The sequence below is a fragment of the Leucoraja erinacea genome, chromosome 13, assembly GCF_028641065.1.
Source record: "Leucoraja erinacea ecotype New England chromosome 13, Leri_hhj_1, whole genome shotgun sequence".
NCBI classification, from domain to species: Eukaryota; Metazoa; Chordata; class Chondrichthyes; order Rajiformes; family Rajidae; genus Leucoraja; species Leucoraja erinaceus.
The window spans coordinates 54,594,593-54,617,092 of record NC_073389.1 but is presented as its reverse complement, the minus strand read 5'-3'; the positions used below and the strand labels follow the sequence as shown (position 1 = coordinate 54,617,092).

Here is a 22,500-nt window from a genome sequence, read left to right as displayed (position 1 = left end):
CATAGAAACCAAGACAATAGGTGCAGGAGTAGGCCATTCGGCCCTTCGAGCCAGCACCGTCATTCAATGTGACCACGGCTGTCGTCCACAATCAGTACCCCGTTCCTGTCTTGATTCCGTTAGCCCAAAGAGCTTTCTTTTGAAAGCATCCAGTGAATCGGCCTCCACTGCCTTCTGAGGCGGAGAATTCCACAGATTCACAACTCTCTGGGTGAAAAGGTTTTTCCTCATCTCAGTCATAAATGGCTTACCCCTTATTCTCAAAACTGTGGCCCCTGGTTCTGGACTCCCCCAACATTGGGAACATGTTTCCTGCTCCTAGCGTGTCCAAACCCTCAATAATTTTATATGTTTCAATGAGATGCCCTCTCATCCTTCTAAACTCCAGAGTGTACAAGCCCAGCCGCTCCATTCTCTCAGCATATGACAGTCCCGCCATCCCGGGAATTAACCTGGTGAACTTACGCTGCACTCCCTCAATAGCAAGAATGCCCTTCCTCAAATTAGGAGACCAAAACTGCAAACAATACTCCAGGTGTCTCTCTAGGCCTCTGTACAATATGTACGTGTATTTGGACATCAGCAAAACATTCGATAAGGTCGGCTGCTCTGGAAGGTTAGATCGCGTGGGATCCAAGGAGAGGTAGCTGAATGGATAGAAATATTGGCTTCATGGAAGGAAGCAGAGGGTGATGGTGGAACATTGCTTCTCGGACTGGAGGCCTGTGACTAGTGGTGTGCCACAGGGTTCGGTGCTGGGCCCGTTACTGTTTGTCATCTACATCAATGATTTGGATGAGAACATACAGGGCAAGATTAGCAAGTTTGCTGATGTTACAAAAGTGGGTGGTTTTGCTGATAGTGAAGATGCACAATAGACAACAGGTGCAGGAGGAGGCCATTCGGCCCTTCGAGCCAGCACCGCCATTCAATGTGATCATGGCTGATCATCCCCAATCAGTACCCCGTTTCTGCCTTCTCCCCATATCCCCGGACTCCGCTATTTTTAAGAGCCCTATCTAGCTCTCTCTTGATGTTGCCAGGTGCTGGCTCGAAGGGCCGAATAGAAACATAGAAACATAGAAATTAGGTGCAGGAGTAGGCCATTCGACCCTTCGAGCCTGCACCGCCATTCAATATGATCATGGCTGATCATCCAACTCAGTATCCCATACCTGCCTTCTCTCCATACCCCCTGATCCCCTTAGCCACAAGGGCCACATCTAACTCCTTCTTAAATATAGCCAATGAACTGGCCTCAACTACCCTCTGTGGCAGAGAGTTCCAGAGATTCACCACTCTTTGTGTGAAAAAAGTTCTTCTCATCTCGGTTTTAAAGGATTTCCCCCTTATCCTTAAGCTGTGACCCCTTGTCCTGGACCTCCCCAACATCGGGAACAATCTTCCTGCATCTAGCCTGTCCAACCCCTTAAGAATTGTGTAAGTTTCTATAAGATCCCCTCTCAATCTCCTAAATTCTAGAGAGTATAAACCAAGTCTATCCAGTCTTTCTTCATAAGACAGTCCTGACATCCCAGGAATCAGTCTGGTGAACCTTCTCTGCACTTTATGACCTACTCTTGCACCTATTGTCTATTGACTACAGGATCTGAGCTATAGGGAGAGGTAGAGAGGCTGTCGAGGCAGGGACTGTCCCGACATTTAAGAAACAGTTAGACAGGTACATGGATAGAACAGGTTTGGAGGGATATGGGCAAAAACGCGGGCAGGTGGGACTAGTGTAGCTGGGACATTGTTGGCCGGTGTGGGCAAGTCGGGCCTGTTTCCACACTGTATCACTCTGTGACTCTATACAGAGTGAAGGTAGACAAAAATGCTGGAGAAACTCAGCGGGTGAGGCAGCATCTATGGAGCGAAGGAATGGGTGATGTTTCGTGAGGCAGCATCTATGGAGCGAAGGAATAGGTGACGTTTTGTGAGGCAGCATCTATGGAGCGAAGGAATAGGTGACGTTTCGTGAGGCAGCATCTATGGAGCGAAGGAATAGGTGACGTTTCGTGAGGCAGCATCTATGGAGCGAAGGAATAGGTGACGTTTCGGGCCGAGACCCTAACGGGTCTCGACCCGAAACGTCACCTATTCCTTCGCTCCATAGATGCTGCCTCACCCGCTGAGTTTCTCCAGCAGTTTTGTCTACCTTCGATTTTTCCAGCATCTGCAGTTCCTTCTTAAACTAAACAGAGTGAAGCTCCCTCTACACTGTCCCCGTCACACACACACCCCCAGGGCAGGGACCGCTCGGGGTAGGCACAGAGTGCCGCTCCCTCTACACTGCCATTCCAGAGCGTCTGCGGTGAGGTACACAGTTGCCGCTGGCATGGCGGCAGCGCCGTGGGGCACGTGGCGCGAAAGGGAAGATTGCCGCTGGTTACCCTTGGCGTTGGCGATGGTCCGCGTCACGATGTGCTGGAGGGCGGAGACCGTCTTCTCGCAGGCGATCTGTGTGGGTGGAGAATGGCAGCGTTAGGGTGAGGGCAGTGACCCCCCAGGGCAATGAGTCGGTGGCACTCACCCAGACGGCACACACCAGGACGCCCCACAGCATGGGCGTGTGTGTGTGTGTGTGTGTGTGTGGGTGTGTGTGTGTGTGTGTGTGTGTGTGGGTGTGTGTGTGTGTGTGTGTGTGTGTGTGTGTGTGTGTGTGTGTGTGTGTGTGTGTGTGTGTGTGTCAGTGTGTGTGTGTGTGTGTGTGTGTGTGTGTGTGTGTGTGTGTGTGTGTGTGTGTGTGTGTGTGTGTGTGTGTGTGTGTGTGTGTGTGTGTGTGTGTGTGTGTGTGTGTGTGTGTGTGTGTGTGTGTGTGTGTGTGTGTGTGTGTGTGTGTGTGTGTGTGTGTGTGGTGTGTGTGTGTGTGTGTGTGTGTGTGTGTGTGTGTGTGTGTGTGTGTGTGTGTGTGTGTGTGTGTGTGTGTGTGTGTGTGTGGGTGTGTGTGTGTGTGTGTGTGTGTGTGTGTGTGTGTGTGTGTGTGTGTGTGTGTGTGTGTGTGTGTGTGTGTGTGTGTGTGTGTGTGTGTGTGTGTGTGTGTGTGTGTGTGTGTGTGTGTGTGTGTGTGTGTGTGTGTGTGTGTGTGTGTGTGTGTCAGTGTGTGTGTGTCAGTGTGTGTGTGACCCCCCACCCCACACAATAAACCCACCGTCACATCAGGACTCTGCCACCCAGTGCCATCAGGACTCTGCCCACCAGCCCCACACTCTGCCCCACCCCAGCCACCACCCGTCACACCGGGACAGTCTGCCACCGCCGTCATAGAGCGATACAACGCGGAAACAAGCCCTTCGGCCAACTTGCCTAAACCGGTCAACATGCCCCATCTGCACTAGTCCAACCTGCCCGCATTTGGCCCAGATCCCTCCAAATCAGCCTGAAGAAGGGTCTCGGCCCGAAACGTTGCCTATTTCCTTCACTCCATAGATGCTGCCGCACCCGCTGAGTTTCTCCAGCATTTTTGTCTACTATCCATGTACCTGTCTAACTGTTTCTTAAACGTTGGGATCGTCCCAGCCTCAACTGCCTCCTCTGGCAGCTTGTTCCATACACCCACCACCCTCTGTGTAGAAAACGTTACCCCATCAGATTCCTATTAAATCTTTTCCCCTTCACCTCTGTCCTCTGGTCCTCGATTCCCCTACTCTGGGCAAGAGACTCTGTGCATCTACCCGATCTATTCCTCTCATGATTCTCCTTGGGGAGATCATCTGGACAATCACCAAGTGTCCTCTGCGGCTGCAACCGCCTTCTAACCTGTGCAGTTATTTTGTTAAAAAACAAAAGGCGTTGCTATGGAAATGGCATGTCAGGGATTGGCCGCTGCCCTGGGCAGTCCTGGCCGCCCAACTGCTCTTGCCCTGGTGTCCATCCCACCGACCTTCCCCTCAAAAAGACCGCTTGGCCCAACACGTCCGCTCAGCTCCGCTAGATCGGGCTCTTAAAGATAGCGGAGTCAGGAGATATGGGGAGAAGGCAGGAACGGGGTACTGATTGGGGATGATCAGCCATGATCACATTAAATGGCGGTGATGGCTCGAAGGGCCGAATGGCCTACTCTTGCTCCTATTGTCTATTGTCTATTGTCAATCCGTACTAACCAACCTGATCTCCCGGTGGCTCAGCACTTCAACTCCCCCTCCCATTCCCAATCCGACCATTCTGTCCTGGGCCTCCTCCATGGCCAGAGTGAGTCCCACTGCAAATTGGAGGAGCAGCACCTCATATTTCACTTGGGTAGTTTACACCCCAGCGGTATGAACATTGACTTCTCCAATTTCAGGTAGTCCCTGCTTTCTCCCTCTATCCCCTCCCCTCCCACAGTCCACTGTCTCCGCCTCTCCCTTTCTTCTTCCCACCGCCCCCCGCCCCACCCCCACATCAGTCTGAAGAAGGGTCTCGACCCGAAACGTCACCTATTACTTCGCTCCATAGATGTTGCCTCACCCGCTGAGTTTCTCCAGCATTTTTTGTCAAGCTTTCCCTCAATGTCAGCAAGACAGGGTAGATAGCGCTGGACTTCAGGAGGTGAAGGGGTACGTACACCCCAGTTTGCATTGATGGCGCTGAAGTGGAAATGGTTAAAAGTTTCAAATTCCTAGGAGTCAACATCACCAACAACTTCTGCGTAAGAAAGAACTGCAGATGCTGGTAAAATCAAAGTGGACACAAAAATGCTGGAGTAACTCAGTGGCTGAGGCAGCATCACCGAAGAGAAGGAATGGAGTCCAAGACGACCGGAGACCCTTTTCTGCCGCAGCCTTCATCCGCCTTCCCAGCCGTTGTGACGTGTTCCTCCACTAAGGTCAGCCATCGTCCTCCGCCTGTTCCACCGTTGAGGTCTTGGTTGGATTGGCTCTTTGTCAGAGACCTCCCCCTCGACCTTACCGCCATGGATGGTCCAACCAGGAGCGTAAATAGCTCCAGACGGCATCGCTCTCAGGATCTCAGGACCACACAAGCTTCTCCACCACGACAAGGTGACAATCCATGGAGAAGCCACCAATCCCTGCCTCTATCTAAAGACCACTTACACACCACTGCTATCGTATCTGCTTTGGTTTTTTTTTTAAATCTTGACCTGCACATCTCCTTTGAACTTTGCCCCTCTTCAACGTTAAAGCTACACCCTCTGGTATTTGTGTTGGAAAGAACTGCAGATGCCGATTGGGGTTGTTCACCATGATCACATTGAATGGCGGTTCTGGCTCGAAGGGCCGAATGGCCTCCTCCTGCACCTATTGTCTATCTTCAGAAGGGGGAGCAGTTGTACAGTTTGATAGCCACAGGGAAGAAGGATCTCCTGTGGCGTTCTGTGCTGCATCTTGGTGGGACCAGTCTGTAGCTCAAGGTGCTCCTCAGGTTGACCAGTGTGTGTCACGGAGGAGGGTGAGCTGTATTGTCCAGGGTGCTCCACAGTTTGAGGAGCGGATATCATCCCCTCCAAGACCAACCTCCCGTTAAACAAGTTAGGGCTTTATTCTTTGGAGCGCAGAAGGTTAAGGGGGGACTTGATAGAGGTTTTTTAAATGATGAGAGGGATAGACAGAGTTGACGTGGAAAAGCTTTTCCCACTGAGAGTAGGGAAGGTTCAAACAAGGGGACATGACTTGAGAATTAAGGGACAGAAGTTTAGGGGTAACATGAGGGGGAACTTCTTTACTCAGAGCGTGGTAGCTGTGTGGAATGAGCTTCCAGTGAAGGTGGTGGAGGCAGGTTCGTTTTTATCATTTAAAAATAAATTGGATAGTTATATGGACGGGAAGGGAATGGAGGGTTATGGTCTGAGCGCAGGTAGATGGGACTAGGGGAGAATATGTGTTCGGCACGGACTAGAAGGGTCGAGATGGCCTGTTTCCGTGCTGTAATTGTTATATGGTTATATGGATCCAACAACATGAGGTGCAGTCATTTTGTGCAACGGTCGACAATGTGCTGCCTCTCACGGAAACAAAATGAAACATTTTGTGTTCAGGCTGCTGCCGAGCTACATGTGTGTGGCCTTGATCTATTGCCGAGTCCATGACATGTTGTTCCAAAACCATGACTTCACCCTCTCAACTAATGTCGCCCCCATGATTTGTAGGAAGTTAACGTTCTTGCTGATTATTATATTACATTTAGTACGAACAAAAAACATAGAACATAGATACGTAGACAATAGTTGCAGGAGTAGGCCATTCGGCCCTTTGAGCCAGCACCGCCATTCAATATGATCATGGCTGATCATCCACAATCAGTCTGAAGAAGGGTCTCGACCCGAAACGTCTCCTATTCCTTCGCTCCATAGATGCTGCCTCACCCACTGAGTTCCTCCAGCATTTTTGTCTATCCCCAATCAGTACCCCGTTCCTGCCTTCTCCCCTTATCCCCTGACTGCACTATCTTTAAGAGCCCTATCTAGCTCTCTCTTGAAAGCATCCAGAGAACCAGCCTCCACCGCCCTCTGAGGCAGAGAATTCCACAGACTCACAACTCTCTGTGGGGAAAAAGTGTTTCCTCGTCTCCGTTCTAAACGGCTTACCCCTTATTCTTCAACTGTGTGTAGCCCCTGGTTCTGGACTCCCCCAACATCGGGAACATGTTTCCTGCCTCTAGCGTGTCCAAGCCCTTAATAATCTTATATGTTTCAATGAGATGCCCTCTCATCCTTCTAAACTCCAGAGTGTACAAGCCCAGCCGCTCCATTCTCTCAGCATAGTCATGGGGTAGACTGAATGAACCCCCCCTCACCAATACTTGCGCACCCCCCAATCCTTTCCACTCGTCACTTTAACTTCATGTTTCATGTATATTGTGTTTTTATGACCGTTGGCAGATCACTTTCCCTCCTGGGATGAATAAAGTTCTATTGTGCCGTGTCACTGCGATGGTGGGCAGGTGGACAGATGGACAGCTAAAGCAATGACACGAGTTCCTTTCATCCAGGCAGCATGCCGACTGCCTCAGTCGTCAGCTGTTTATAATCTACATCACAGAGTCATCTGAAGAGACTTCATGTGAAGCATGCAGGTTTCTTGTTGAACGTGCTGCCGGGGCTGGCGGTGGTGGTGGAGGCAGATACAACAGTGGCGATTCGGAGGCTTTTGGACGGGCGGGTGGATGTGGAGGGAGGGGAGGGAAGTGGATTTTGAGCAGGCAGACAAGATGTGGTCTTGGCATCATGTTCGTCAAGGTTTGGACACGCTAGAGGCAGGAAACATGTTCCCGATGTTGGGGGAGTCCAGAACCAGGGGCCACACACACACAGTTTAAGAATAAGGGGTAAGCCATTTGGAACGGAAACGAGGAAACACTTTTTCACACAGAGAGAGGTGAGTCTGTGGAATTCTCTGCCTCAGAGGGCGGTGGAGGCAGGTTCTCTGGATACTTTCAAGAGAGAGCTAGATAGGGCTTAAAGATAGCGGACTCGGGGGATATGGGGAGAAGGCAGGAACGGAGTACTGATTGAGGATGATCAGCCATGATCACATTGAATGGCGGTGCTGGTTTGAAGGGCCGAATGGCCTACTCCTGCACCTATTGTCTATGGGCATGCACATTGTGGACCGAAGGGACTGTTCCAATGCAGTGCTGTTCTATCTGTAAAGGTCAGGGCACAGCAGGGAAGTTATTGACAGACTGAAGACGGGTCTCGACCCGAAACGTCACCCATTCCTTCTCTCCAGAGATGCTGCCTGTCCTGCTGAGTTACTACAAAGTTTTGAGTCTATCTTCGGTTTAAACCAGCAGCTGCAGTTGCTCCCTGCACAAGGTATTGATGGAGTCTGGACCAGGCAGAGGTAGCAATGGGATAGTGTATCTTTAGGGCAGCACGCTGGCACAGCGGGTAGAGCTGCTGCCCCTGGGTTTGATCCTGACTACGGGCGCTGCCTGTGTGGAGTTTGCACGTTACCCCTGTAACTGCGTGGGTTTTCTCCGGGTGCTCCCCGGTTTCCTCCCACACTCCAAAGATGTGCGGGTTTGTAGATCATTGACTTCTGTGAATTGTAAATTGTCCCTAGTGTGTAGAATGGTGCTAGTGTACTGGGTGATCAGAGGTTTAAGGTGAAGGGGAAAGATTTAATAGGAATCTGACGGGTAACTTTTTCACACAGAGGGTGGTGGGTGTATGGAACAAGCTGCCAGAGGAGGTAGTTGAGGCTGGGACTATCCCAACGTTTAAGAAACAGTTAGACAGGTACATGGATAGGACAGGTTTGGTGGGATGTGGGGCAAATGCAGGCAGGTGGGACTCGTGTAGCTGTGACATGTTGGCCAGTGTGGGCAAGTTGGGCCGAAGGGCCTGTTTCCACACTGTATCGCTCAATGACTCTGATCGCTGGTTAGCACAGACTGGGTGGGCTGAAGGGCATCGAGCCAGCACCGCCATTCAATGTGATCATGGCTGATCATCCCCAATCAGTACCCCGTTCCTGCCTTCTCCCCATATCCCCTGACTCAGCTATCTTTAAGAGCCCTATCTAGCTCTCTCTTGAAAGTATCCAGAGAACCTGCCTCCACCGCCCTCTGAGGCAGAGAATTCCACAGACTCACCACTGTCTGTGTGAAAACGTGTTTCCTCATCTCCGTTCTAAATGGCTTACCCCTTATTCTTAAACTGTGGCCCTTGGTTCTGGACTCCCCCAACATCGGGAACATGTTTCCTGCCTCTAGCGTGTCCAAACCCTTAATAATCCTATATGTTTCAATAAGATGCCCTCTCATCCTTCTAAACTCCAGAGTGTACAAGCCCAGCTGCTCCATTCTCTCAGCATATGACAGTCCTGCCATCCCGGGAATTAACCTTGTAAACCTACGCTGCACTCCTTCAATAGCAAGAATGTCCTTCCTCAAATTAAGGGACCAAAACTGCACACAATACCTTATGTTTGACATTCCAGTGTGGTTAATAAATGTGCTTGTGGCTACCCTGATGAACAAATAATAGACAGCTCACTGTGTCTATAAACAATTTAGATAAGATTGACGATGATGAACGGCTCAAGTATTTTTATTATTCACTCACAGGATGTGGGCGGCATCCTGTGATAAATCCCACGTTAGCTCAGTTTAGTTCATTGTCACGTGTACCGAGGTACAGTGAAAAGCTTTTGTTGCGTGCTAACCAGTCAGCGGAAAGACCATGCATGATTACAGTCTTGTTTTAGAGTTACACCGTGGAAACAGGCCCCTCGGCCCATCGTAGCGCTAACGGCAGGTACTCGGGAAGACTCGCTAACGGCAGGTAAGCACGGGAAGACTGGTGAGGATCTTTCAACGTGTTGAAAAATGTCCACGAGAGCCCCGAGTACCGACGAGCGGCCATTACCGTCAATCTCCGAGTTCGAATCGGGAGAGCTCTTGGAATGAACACGTACCGTGGGACAGGGCTATTAAACTGCGTGACCCCTGCTTCTGGACTCCCCCTGGTTTTAGCATTAAACACCTCGTGGGGCCCACGTCAGTGAAGATGGTGACCTCTCCTCCCTGGACCACAGTACGGAACCAGATTACTTTTATGCCAATTAATGATCGACGCGAGATTTAATTCAAATCGGTAAATTATTCGTAATGATTAATAACTTCAAATTATCTTCCATCTTATAAATCATTAGATTGCAATTTAAATTTCCACGCTGCGTTAATTCCTGCGTCTGGATCAGTGGAAAGACAAACACCACGCTGCCTGCGACATCGAAATAAATGTCCCTCACTGCAGCACAGGCAATAGGTGCAGGAGTAGGCCATTCGGCCCATCACCGCCATTCAATGTGATCATGGCTGATCTTCCCCAATCAGTACCCCGTTCCTGCCTTATCCCCTGACTCCGCTCTCTTTAAGAGCCCAATCTAACTCTCTCTTGAAAGTATCCAGAGAACCGGCCTCCACCGCCCTCTGAGGAAGAAAGTTCCACAGACTCACCACTCTCTGTGAGAAAAAGTGTTTCCTCGTCTCCGTTCTTATTCTTATTCTTAAACTGTGGCCCCTGGTTCTGGACTCCCCCAACATCATGGTACAGAAATATTCACACAGATATTAACAGCATGATCTAATGTTCATGTATATAGCTTGTCCATTCACTTAGTTCACAAAACAGAGAGTAGAGTATTTTGGCAATAGGTGTAGGAGTAGGCCATTCAGCCCTTCGAGCCAGCACCGCCCTTCACTGTGACCATGGCTGATCATCCACAATCAGTACCCAGAGTTAGGTAGAGTTCTTAGAGTTAGATAGAGCTCTTAAAGATAGCGGAGTCAGGGGATATGGGGAGAAGGCAGTACCTGCCTTCTCCCCATTTCCCCTGACTCCGCTATCTTTAAGAGCTCTATCTAACTCTCTCTTGAAAGTATCCAGAGAACCGGCCTCCACCGCCCTCTGAGGCAGAGGATTTTAATACATGACAGATTGCTAGCGTGGATGATCTCTAGAGCGATCTGGTTCTGAGCTTCACGCTCCACTGAAACGGAACTCCCGCAATGGATAACTTTGAGGATGCACAAAATCAAAAGTTCTGGAAGCAGAATTCGGCCATTCGGCCCATCCAGTCTACTCTGACATTCAAGCATGGCTAATCTATCTCACCCTCCCAACCCCATTCTCCTGCCTTGTCCCCGTAACCCCCCGACACCCACACTAATCAAAATCTATCAATCTCCACCCCCAATGACTTGGCCTCCACAGCCGTCTGTGGCAAGGAGTTCCACAGATTCATCACCCTCTGGCTAAAGAAATTCCTCATCTCCATTTTAAAGGTACGTCCTTTAATTCTGAAGCTGTGCATTCTAGTCCTAGACTCTCCCACTAGTGGAAACATCCTCTCCACATCCACTCTGTCCATGTTGTTATGAAACCTGCCTCAACTTCTTCTCTGTGGATTGTCACCTTGTCGTGGTGGAGAAGCTTGTGCGTTGACCTGAGATCCTGAGAGCAACGCCGTCTGGAGCTATTTACGCTCCTGGTAGGGCCACCCATGGCGGTAAGGTCGAGGGGGAGGTCTCTGACAAAGAGCCAATCCAACCGAGACCTCAACGGTGGAACAGGCGGAGGACGATGGCTGACCTTAGTGGAGGAACACGTCACAACGGCTGGGAAGGCGGATGAAGGCTGCAGCAGAAAAGGGTCTCCGGTCGTCTTGGATTCCATGCCACTGGATCCCGACCCAGATCTGTCAAGGACCGTGGGGTGGCTGTCTGTGCACCAGTCTCCCCACGTTAAACAAAGTCACGCACAGGCTTCCTCCATGAGAGGACAGTCATACTGGTTTCGAGTGACCGTCAATGATGATGACATGCCTCAACTAAATTATTATCAGGCAACTGAACCATCCTACAGTGTATCACCAACTAGAGAGCGGCCCTGACCTCCCATCTACCACATTGGAGACCCTCGAACTATCTTTAAAGGGCCTTTACCATGCATTAAACATCAGTCCCTTCATCATGCATCTGTACACTGTGGAATCACCTATGGTCTATCCGCTGACTGGAAAGCACGCAACAAAAAAGATCTTCACTGTACCTTGCGGGGGGAGCAAGTTGTCACTTGTGGATGGAGCAACAAGGCAAATTCCTTGTATGTGAATACTTGGCCAATATACTTATTTATTCATGCCTCGGTACACGTGACAATAAACTAAACAACAGAATGGTGTTTGGCGCTCAGGAGCGGAGTGGAAATGTGGAGCAGTCCCACTCAGTTACAGTTTAGTTTATTGTCACGTGTACCGAGGTACAGTGAAAAGCTTTTGTTGCGTGCTATCCAGTCAGCGGAAAGACAACACATGATTACAATCGAGCCGTCTACAGTGTAACGATACAGGATAAGGGAAAATTGTTCAGTGCAAGGTAAAGTCAGCAAAGTCCGATCAATGACAGTCCGAGGGTCCCCACTGACGTAGATAGTAGTCCAGGACTGAAGAAGGGTCTCGACCCGAAGCGTCACCCATTCCTTCTCTCCAGAGATGCTGCCTGTCCCGCTGAGTTACTCCAGCATTTTGTGTCTACCAGTAGCTCAGGACCGCTCTCCAGCTTGTGGTAGGATGGTTCAGTTGCCTGATAACAGCTGGGAAGAAACGGTCCCTGAATCAGGAGGCCTTTAGTCAGCTCCAAGTTCAGCTCCAGCTTCACTCACCTTTCCTCTGGCTGCCCAGAGTCACCAAGTAGTTGCCGCCCAACCGCGACGGCAGGTCAGAGCTGGTGATAACCACAGTGTCAGGACCCATCTCGTGAAGAACATCCATCACCTGCAAAGGGCAACGTCACAATTACCATTCAGTCTGTGTCCACCCCACGCGGTCCCTGCCCTGGGAGTGTGTGAGGGGACAGGGACTAGAGGCAGGAAACATGTTCCCGATGTTGGGGGAGTCCAGAACCAGGGGCCACACACAGTTTAACAATAAGGGGTAAGCCATTTAGAACGGAGACAAGGAAACACTTTTCCTCACAGAGAGTTGTGAGTGTGGAATTCTCTGCCTCAGAGGGCGGTGGAGGCGGGTTCTCTGGATGCTTTTAAGAGAGAGTTAGATAGGGCTCTTAAAGATAGGTTGAATAAGTTAGGTCTTTATTCTCTGGAGCGCAGAAGGTTAAGGGGGGACTTGATAGAGGTCTTTAAAATGATGAGAGGGATAGACAGAGTTGATGTGGACAAGCTTTTCCCTTTGAGAATAGGGAAGATTCAAACAAGAGGACATGACTTCAGAATTAAGGGACAGAAGTTTAGGGGTAACATGAGGGGGAACTTCTTTACTCAGAGAGTGGTAGCGGTGTGGAATGAGCTTCCAGTGGAAGTGGTGGAGGCAGGTTCGTTGGTATCATTTAAAAATAAATTGGATAGGCATATGGATGAGAAGGGAATGGAGGGTTATGGTATGAGTGCAGGCAGGTGGGACTAAGGGAAAAAAAAGTTGTTCGGCACGGACTTGTAGGGCCGAGATGGCCTGTTTCCGTGCTGTAATTGTTATATGGTTATAGCGGAGTCGGGGGATATGAGGAGAAGGCAGGAACAGGGTACGGATTGGGGATGATCAGCCATGATCACATTGAATGGCGCTGTTGGCTCCCTCAATAGCAGAAGTGAACGTTTCGAGTACTGCGTGCTGTTCTGGTGGATGAGGAGGCATTGGAGAGGGTGCAGAGGAGGTTTACCGGAATGATGCCTGGACTAGCAGGGTCTGAGCCACAGGGAGAGGATGGACAGACTTTGTTTTCACTGGTTCGCTGGAGGTTGAGGGGAAAGCTGACTGAAGGATAAAGAATTATCAGAAGGAGAGATAAAGGAGACAGAATCTTTCTCCCGGGATTTAGTTCAGTCTAGTTTAGAGATACAGCGCGGAAACAGGCCCTTTGGCCCACCGGGTCCGTGCCGACCAGCGATCCCCGCACATTAACAATAGCCTACACACACTAGGGACAATGTCTACATTTACACCAAGCCAATTAACCTACAAACCTGCACGTCTTTGGAGTGTGGGAGGAAACCTAAGATCTCAGAGAAAACCAACGCAGGTCACGGGGAGAACGTGCAAACTCCGTACAGACAGCACCCGTGGTCGGGATGGAACCCGGGTCTCCGGCGCTGCATTCGCTGGACGGCAGCAACTCTACCGCTGCGCCACCGTGAGATCAAATACTAGAGGTTGTTCTTATAGAAGAGTGGGGAGTGCAGTGTCGGCAGTGTTGACTTCATAACTTCATAGTTAATAAGTGATAGGAGCAGAATTAGGCCATTCGGCCCATCGAGTCTAGCCCGCCATTCAATCATGGTTGATCCATCTCTCCCTCCTAACCCCATTCTCCTGCCTTCTCCCTGACACCCGCACTAATCAAGAATCTATCTATCTCTGCCTTAAAAACATCCACTGACTTGGCCTCCACCGCCGTCTGTGGCAATGAACTCCACAGATTCACCACCCTCTGACTAAAGAAATTCCTCCTCGTCTCCATTCTAAAGGTAACTCCTATATCTGAAGAAGGGTCACGACCCGAAACGTCACCCATTCCTTTTCTCCAGAGATGCTGCCTGACATTAGACAATACTCCTGACAATAGACAATATTCCTGACAATAGACAGGAGTAGGCCATTCGGCCCTTCGAGCCAGCACCGCCATTCAATGTGATCGTGGCTGGTCACCCCCCAACTCCAGCTCTTTGGTTTAAACCAGCATCTGCAGTTCCTCCCTGCACTATGTATGTCCTTTCATTCTGAGGCTGTGATTTTGGGATTAAAATGTCTAGGAATGGAGGATGTGGGCAGCACTGGGCCCTGCGTGGGTCTGGATTTCGTGCTGCATTTTTGCCAGTGACCGGGTGACAGAACCAAACTGCCACAGCAACGTCCACTCTCACCTCAATGGCTTCCTTCTCCGTGTTCATCTTCCGCCCGGCCAGGATCCTGCAACAGAACCAAACCGCCGTTAACTCTCAGCAGCCAAAGCGCCCGCGGATATGTCACAGACCTCGATACAATGGACAAGGAGAAAACGTTCCACTAGAGGGAGAGTCTAGGATCAGAGGGCACAGCCAATTAACTAAAGGACGTGCCTTTAGGAAGGAGATGAGGAGGAATTTCTTCAGTCAGAGGCTGGTGAATCTGTAGAATTCTTTGCCGCAGACGGCTGTGGAGGCCAAGCAAACTATTCTGTAATGTTTGGGTTGTTTTTCTATGTTAACAGCACACTGAGCATACAGGTTGCTGTCTTTGTATTATTCGCTGCACTTGTAAGCATGGTTCGAGTGGATGTGGAGCAGATGTTTCCACCAGTGGGAGAGTCTAGGACCAGAGGTCATATCCTTAGAATTAAAGGACATTCCTTTAGGAAGGAGATGAGGAGGAATTTATTTAGTCAGAGGGTGGTGAATCTGTGGAATTCATTGCCACAGACGGCTGTGGAACCACAAGTCAGTGGATATTTTTAAAGCAGAGATAGATAGATTGTTGATTAGTGCGGGTGTCAGGGGTAATGGGGAGAAGGTAATGGGGAGAATGGGGTTAGGAGGGACAGATAGATCAGCCATGATTGAATGGCCTCCACAGCTGTCTGTGGCAAAGAATTCCACAGATTCACCACCCTCTGACTAAAGAAATTCCTCCTCATCTCCTTCCTAGGTCAGGGTGGAGCCTGGGTCGCCCGACGCTGTGAGGCTGTGGCACTACCCGCTGCGCCATCCTGCCGCCAACTGAAAGCTGTATAATCACAGCCAAGTCCCTTCAACTCAAGTCAAGTCACTTTTATTTCTACAGCACATTTATAAAACAACTCTCGTTGACCAAAGTGGTGGAGGTACTAACGTTATACAACAATGGTTCATAGATTAAATACAAACATCACTACATACATATAGCCCTCGCTCAGAAGAATTCAAGAAAGTCTTGGGAGTAGAGATCAGTTTTAAGTCTCGATTTAAAGGAGTCGATGGAGGGGGCAGTTCTGATGGGAAGAAGGATGCTGTTCCACAGTCTAGGAGCTGCAACCGCAAAGGCACGGTTGCCCCTGAGCTTATGCCTAGACCGCAGGATGTTCAGTAACCCCAAGTCGGCCGATCTGCGGGACCTGGAGCTGGTGTGGTGGGTGAGCAGATTTTTGATGTAGGTGGGGGCAAGCCCGTTAAGGGCTTTGTAGGCATAAAGGAGGATCTTGAAATTTATTCGGAACCGCACAGGGAGCCAGTGGAGAGAGGCCAGGATCAGGGTGATGTGGTCCCTTTTTCGGGTGCCCGTCAGGAGTGTCGCTGCGGCGTTTTTGACCAGCTGCAGGCGGGACAGGGAAGATTGGTTGATGCCAGTGTAGAGGAAGTTGCAGTAACTATCCTCAGTCCTGACCTTGTGATGAAATATAACTTCCTGCGCTGCCCACCCCCCCCACGTGTCTCCGCCAACAACACACCAGGCAGAGTCTCTCCACACATCAAGGTCGCACGCAGTCAAATATTTGGCGATAAGATACGGCCGAGTTTGCACATTTCCTAACCTTGCCTGAAGTTTGTGCGGGAAGGAACCGCAGATGCTGGGTTTAAACCCGATGATATAGCACAAAATGCTGGAGTAACTCAGCGGGACAGGCAGCATTTCTGGAGAGAAGGAACGGGTGACGTTTCGGGTCGAGACCCTTCTTCAGACTCAATTGGCTTGGTATGAATGTAAGATGCAAGCGTGGAAACAGGCCCGTCCCACACACACACACACACACACTGGGGACGATTCACATTATACCAAGCCAATTAAGTCTGAAGAAGGGTCTCGACCGGAAATGTCACCCATTCCTTCTCTCCAGTGATGCTGCCTGACCCGCTGAGTTATGGTGCAGCAGCATCTATGGAGCTAAGGAAATAGGCAACGTTTAGGGCCGAAATCCTTCTGGAAATAGGCAACGTTTCGGGCCGAAATCCTTCTGGAAATAGGCAACTTTTCGGGGCGAAACCCTTATGGGTTTCGGCCCAAAACGTTGCCTATTTCCTTAGCGCCATAGATGCTGCCTGACCCACTGAGTTACTCCAGCACTCTGTGAAACGTCACCTATCCATGTTCCCCACAGATGCTGCCTGACCCGCTGAGTTACTCCAGCACTCTGTGAAACGTCACCTATCCATGTTCCCCACAGATGCTGCCTGACCCGCTGAGTTACTCCAGCACTCTGTGAAACGTCACCTATCCATGTTCCCCACAGATGCTGCCTGACCTGCTGAGTTACTCCAGCACTCTGTGAAACGTCACCTATCCATGTTCTCCACAGATGCTGCCTGACCCGCTGAGTTACTCCAGCACTCTGTGAAACGTCACCTATCCATGTTCTCCACAGATGCTGGCCCTGTGGGGCTGGGGGGGGGGGGAGAGGGGGGGGGGGGCAGTAACTCTGGGCAGAGATCAGGAGCAAGTGGGGGAGGGGGGGGGGGTGGGGAAAGGGAGTGGGTGCAGAGGCAACCAGGGAGGGGGGAGAGAGAGGCTCAGCAGATCAGAATGACTGGTGGTGGGGGGGTGGGGGTGAGGGGGTGGGTCACAGAGGAAGAGCATGGAGTGAGGGCATGTAAGGGGGGGGGGGGTGGGGGGAGGGGGGTGTCACAGGTGCAGAGCATGGATGGGGGGAGGGGGGGTGGGTGCAGTGCATGAGGGAGAAGGGGGGTATGGGGGTACTCTGGGGTAATGCCTGTGGGGCTGAGAGGCTCCGGGAACGGGGAAGAGCAGGAGTGGCCACAACGCACCATGGGGGTGTTTTAAGAAGGGACTGCAGATGCTGGAAAATCGTAGGTAGACAAAAATGCTGGAGAAACTCAGCAGGTGAGGCAGCATCTATGGAGCGAAGGAAATAGGCGACGTTTCGGGACGAAACCCTTCTTCGGACTGATGCGGGGGGGAGGGTGTGGGGGGGAGAATAAGAAAAAAGGAGAAAGGAAGAGGAGGAGCACGAGGGCTGAGGGAGAGCTGAGAAGGGGAGGAGACAGCAAGGGCTACCGGAAATTGGAGAAGTCAATGTTCATACCGCTGGGGTGGAAACTGCCCAAGTGTAATATGAGGAGCTGCTCCTCCAGTTTCCGGTGGTGCTCGCTCTGGCCATGGAGGAGGCCCAGGAAAGAGAGGTCGGATTCGGAATGGGAGGGGGAGTTGAAGTGCTGAGCCACCGGGAGATCAGGTTGGTTAATGTGGACTGAGCGGAGGTGTTGAATGAAACGATCGGCAAGCCTGCGCTTGGTCTCACCGATGTAGAGCAGCTGAGATCTAGAGCAGCGGATGCAGTAGATGAGGTTGGAGGAGGTGCAGGTGAACCTCTGTCGCACCTGGAACGACTGCCTGGGTCCTTGAATGGAGTCGAGGGGGGAGGTAAAGCGACAAGTGTAGCATGTCTTGCGTTTGCAAGGGAAAGTGCCCGGAGAGGGGGTGGTACGGGAGGGAAGGGATGAGGGTGTCACAGGGTGAACGGTGGAGGGGGCGATACAGAGGGATGTTGGGGGGGGGGGGGGGGGAGGGGGTTGGGGGAGGGGGGGGGGGAGGGTCGACAGCCACTTACTCTGCCTCGTACTGGTTGGGAGTGATGATGTCGGCAAGAGGGACCACTTTCTCCTTGTAGACCGGAAGCAGGATTTCTGGAACATACTAGAAACAGAACACATCGTTCAGCAAAGACACGTGGGGGTGGGGGGGGGGGGGGGGTGGGGGGGGGGGGGGGTGAGGGGTGGGGGGGGGGGTGGGGGGAGGGTGAGGGTGGGGGAGGGGGTGAGGGTGAGGGGTGGGTGAGGGATCTTATAGAAACATTTAAAATTCTTAGAGGATTGGACGGGCTAGATACAGGAAAAAAATGTTCCCCATGTTGGGGGAGTCCAGAACCAGGGGTCACACAGTTTAAGAATAAGGGGTCGGCCATTTAGGACTGAGATGAGGAAAAACTTCTTCACCCAGAGAGTTGTGAGTGTGGAATTCTCTGCCACAGAAGGCAGTGGAGGCCGATTCACTGGACGTTTTCAAGAGAGAGTTAGATTTAGCTCTTGGGGCCAAAGGAATCGAGGGATATGGGGAGAAGGCAGGAACGGGGCACTGATTGTGGATAATAAGCCATGATCATGTTGAATGGCAGTGCTGGCTCGAAGGGCCGAATGGCCTACTCCTGCACCTATTTTCTATATTTCTAGGATACAAGATACGAGTGGGGGGAGAGGAGGGGGGAGAGAGGGACACAAACAGACAGAGAATGCAAGAGAGACACCACTCACCATATACCCGTCCCCATTCCTCTTGTCACCCATCACTGGATCACAAACTGCAAGAGAATAAACAAGCAATTTCCCTGTCACATTGAGCCTGCTGCAAAATCCAAATCCTGGTCTCCACTTGATAGACACAAAATGCTGGCGTAACTCAGCGGGACAGCCAGCCAGGCAACGTCTCTGGAGAGAAGGAATAGAGAGAAAGAGATGCTGCCTGACCCGCTGAGTTACTCAAACGTTTTGTGTCTACCTTCCATTTTTTACACAAGAACCAGTGGGCATGGGTTTGAGGGAGATGGGGAATATGAGGGGTGACCTTTCCCATATAGTGATGGGGAGATGGAACGAGCAGCCAGTCCCAGCGGCCTGTATTTATGTACTTTGTACTTATTCAGGGCTGCTCTCTGGTAGTGGTAGTGTGGTTCAGTTGCCTGATAACAGCCTGGAACAAACTGTCCCTGAATCTGGAGGTGAGCGTTTTCACATTTCTGTACCTTTTGCCCGATGGGAGAGGGGAGAGGAGGGAGTGGTCGGAAACATAGAAAAATAGGTGCAGGAGTAGGCCATTCAGCCCTTCGAACCATTCAATATGATCATGGCTGATCATCCACAATCAGTTCCTCGTTCCTGCCTTCTCCCCATATCCCATTAGCCTTACCAGTTAAATCTAACTCTCTCTCGAATACATCCAGTGAATTGGCCTCCACTGTCTTCTGTGGCAGAGAATTCCACAGATTCACAACTCTCTGGGTGAAGAAGTTTTTCCTCATCTCAGTCCTAAATGGCCGACCCCTTATTCTTAAACTGTGTGACCCCTGGTTCTGGACTCCCGCAACATGGGGAACATTTTTCCTGCATCTAGCCTGACGGGATCTTCTGGAATTTTATATGTTTCTATAAGATCCCCGCTCATCCTTCTAAATTCCAATGGATGCAAGCCCAGTCGGCCGATTCTTTCATCATGTTTCAATCCCGGCATCCCAGAATGTGACTCATCCTTGCCAGGAATAAATGGAGCGAATGGAAGATAAACACAAAAAGCTGGTGTAACTCAGCGGGACAGGCAGCATCTCTGGAGAGAAGGAATGGGCGATGTTTCATAGAAACACAGAAACATAGAAAATAGGTGCAGGAGTAGGCCATTCGGCCCTTCGAGTTTCGGGTCGGGACCCTTCTTCAGACTCGGATGAAAGGTGTGATGGTCTGGGCTGGGTCCACAATTCGCTGCAATTTCTTGCGGTCTTGGGTGGAGCTGTTCTCAAACCAAGCTGAGATGCATCCCGATTATTTATTCTACATTATAATGGGCAAAGGGCCCTTGCTTCACCCTCTCATTTTCTTCCAAAACCTTGCGTCATTCACTGTCCCACATCAGACGCATAACAGCTGCATATTGGGGCTCCTGCATGTGGCACCGCACCAACCCCAGCCTCTCTGTGCAAGTCCTTCAGCAGCTTGTCTACTCTCAGTCTGAAGAAGGGTCTCGACCCGAAACGTCACCCGTTCCATCTCCCCAAGAGATGCTGCCTGTCCCGCTGAGTCGTGTGTCTGTCACACAGCGGGATCACTCACAGGGCGCTGTGAACACGACGCTAACCAGAGGGGAGTAGGAGAGCACAGGCTGGCGGTGGAGTTGCTGCCTCACAGCGCCAGGGACCCGGTTTCGATCCTGACTACGGGTGCTGTCTGTACGGAGTTTGTGCGTTCTCCCCGTGACCTGTGTGGGTTTTCTCTGAGATCTTTGATTTCCTCCCACACTCCAAAGGAGTACAGGTTTGTAGGATAATTGGCTCGGTATAAATGTGAAATTGGCCCCAGTGTGTGTAGGGTAGTGTTAGTGTGCGGGGATTGCTAGTTGGCACAGACACGGTGGGTGGAACGGCCTGTTTCCGCGCTGTATCTCTAAACTAAACTAAAGGAATAGTCGGGCAATGTTTTGGGTCGGGCCTCTTCTTCAGACTGTTTGTAGTGCATTAGTGGGGAGGGGGAGGGGGGGGGGGGGGGGGGGTTGGGGTGGGATAAAGCCTGGTGTGTGCTAGGTGGATACAGGCGAGGTGAGTTGGGTTGTCTGTATCTTTGCACTAGACCAAGAGTGGCAGAGGCTGCGTGCGCTCCTGTGGTGTTCCTGGTCCTCCCCTCTGCCGTGTCCAAGGCCTCTGCCCGCCCGCCCGCCTGCCCCCCCACGGGCCGGAGCTTCCACTCACCGTAAACCAGCTTGGGATTCTGTCTCCGCAGCTCCTGAATGATCTCCATCACCTTCTCCAGGAACGACGTGTCCCGCGTGTAGCCTGAGCAGCACACGAAGCGGCTTAGTCCGTGAACATGCGGCAAGTTCCCTGACCCACCCACACCTCCTCCACCCCCCCTCCCACCGCTCAACATGCCCCCCCCACCTCTCCTCACCTCCCCCACACCGCTCAACACCCCCATCCAGTCACCCCCCTCCCCCTGCACGGTGCCGTCACCCAGGGCAGGGACAGTTCAAGGTAGACACAGAGTGAAGCCCCCTCTACACCAGGGGTGTCAAACTCTCGGCCCGCGGGCGGCATCCCGTCTGCGAAGGGATCCAATCCGGCCCAGCGGGATGATTCATGGGGGGAAAAACACACAAAGGCAACGACAGCTGCGGGAGCAGGCGCACGTGCGTGCGTGCATTTGTGCGTTCACAACTGATCCGCCCCTCACAAAGTCGCATTGTGCCCATTCCGGCCCGTGGTTTAAAGTGAGTTTGACACCCCTGCTCTACACTGTCCCAATAGACAATAGGTGCAGGAGGAGGCCATTCGCCCCTTCGAGCCAGCACCACCATTCAATGTGATCATGGCTGATCATCCCCAACCAGTACCCCGTTCCTGCCTTCTCTCCATACTCCCGTCACACACTCCCAGGGTAGGGACCGCACGGGTTAGACACAGAGTGGGGCCCCGCCACACACTCCCAGGTGGGATGTCACTGGCCATCGGGATCCGAGCCCGGTTACAGCCCCTACCTGTCAGCACGTAGTCATAGCGAGTGACGTCGTTCAGGCGGAGACCTTCATACAGAGTCTGCAGCTCGCCAGCCGTCATCACCTGGCCCTTCCAGTGGTCGTACCCTGAATCACAGACAGGACACCATTGACCATGAGGACTGAGCGGGGAGCGTGGAGACATGTCGGGTCAAGGTCAGTGAACATCAAAGAGACATAGAAACATAGACAATAGGTGCAGGAGTAGAGGCCATTTGGCCCTTCGAGCCTGCACCGCCATTCAATATGATCATGGCTGATCATCCAACTCAGTATCCTGTACCTGCCTTCTCTCCATACCCCCTGATCCCTTTAGTCACAAGGGCCACATCTAACTCCCTCTTAAATATAGCCAATCAACTAGCCTCAACTACTTTCTGTGGCAGAGAATTCCACAGATTCACCACTCTCTGTGTGAAAAAGAATTTTCTCATCTCGGTCCTAAAAGATTTCCCCCTTATCCTTAAACTGTGATCCCTTGTTCTGGACTTCCCCAACATCGGGAACAATCTTCCTGCATCTAGCCTGTCCAACCCCTTAAGAATTTTATAAGTTTCTATAAGATCCCCCCTCAATCTTCTAAATTCCAGCGAGTACAAGCCGAGTCTATCCAGTCTTTCGTCATATGAAAGTCCTGACATCCCAAGAATCAGTCTGGTGAACGTTCTCTGTACTCCCTCTATGGCAAGAATGTCTTTCCTCAGATTAGGAGACCAAAACTGTACGCAGGTAGACAAAAATACTGGAGAAGCTGGGAAGGGGAGGGCAGTTCGTTCCATACACCCACCACCCTCTGTGTAAAAATGTTACACCTCAGGCT

The 22,500-nt window shown here is 51.3% G+C and overlaps 2 protein-coding genes across 2 annotated transcripts in view; one reads left to right on the top strand and one right to left on the bottom strand.

Moving 5' to 3' along the window:
- pdxka (pyridoxal (pyridoxine, vitamin B6) kinase a) overlaps positions 1 to 21,859 on the bottom strand; it is a 22,331-nt gene extending 472 nt beyond the window's left edge. The window contains exons 1-8 of the mRNA XM_055644226.1: positions 21,663 to 21,859; positions 20,878 to 20,961; positions 18,680 to 18,726; positions 17,980 to 18,065; positions 14,327 to 14,372; positions 12,113 to 12,224; positions 10,396 to 10,466; positions 2,394 to 2,460 (exon numbers count right to left, since the gene is read on the bottom strand). Coding sequence (XP_055500201.1) covers positions 2,394 to 2,460; positions 10,396 to 10,466; positions 12,113 to 12,224; positions 14,327 to 14,372; positions 17,980 to 18,065; positions 18,680 to 18,726; positions 20,878 to 20,961; positions 21,663 to 21,825 — 676 coding nt within the window. The 5' untranslated portion in view covers positions 21,826 to 21,859. The remainder of the gene's footprint in view (positions 1 to 2,393; positions 2,461 to 10,395; positions 10,467 to 12,112; positions 12,225 to 14,326; positions 14,373 to 17,979; positions 18,066 to 18,679; positions 18,727 to 20,877; positions 20,962 to 21,662) is intronic.
- Positions 17,412 to 22,500, top strand: part of fgf9 (fibroblast growth factor 9) — a 20,268-nt gene continuing 15,179 nt past the window's right edge. The window contains exon 1 of the mRNA XM_055645279.1: positions 17,412 to 17,604. The gene's annotated coding sequence lies outside the window, so the exon portion shown is untranslated. The remainder of the gene's footprint in view (positions 17,605 to 22,500) is intronic.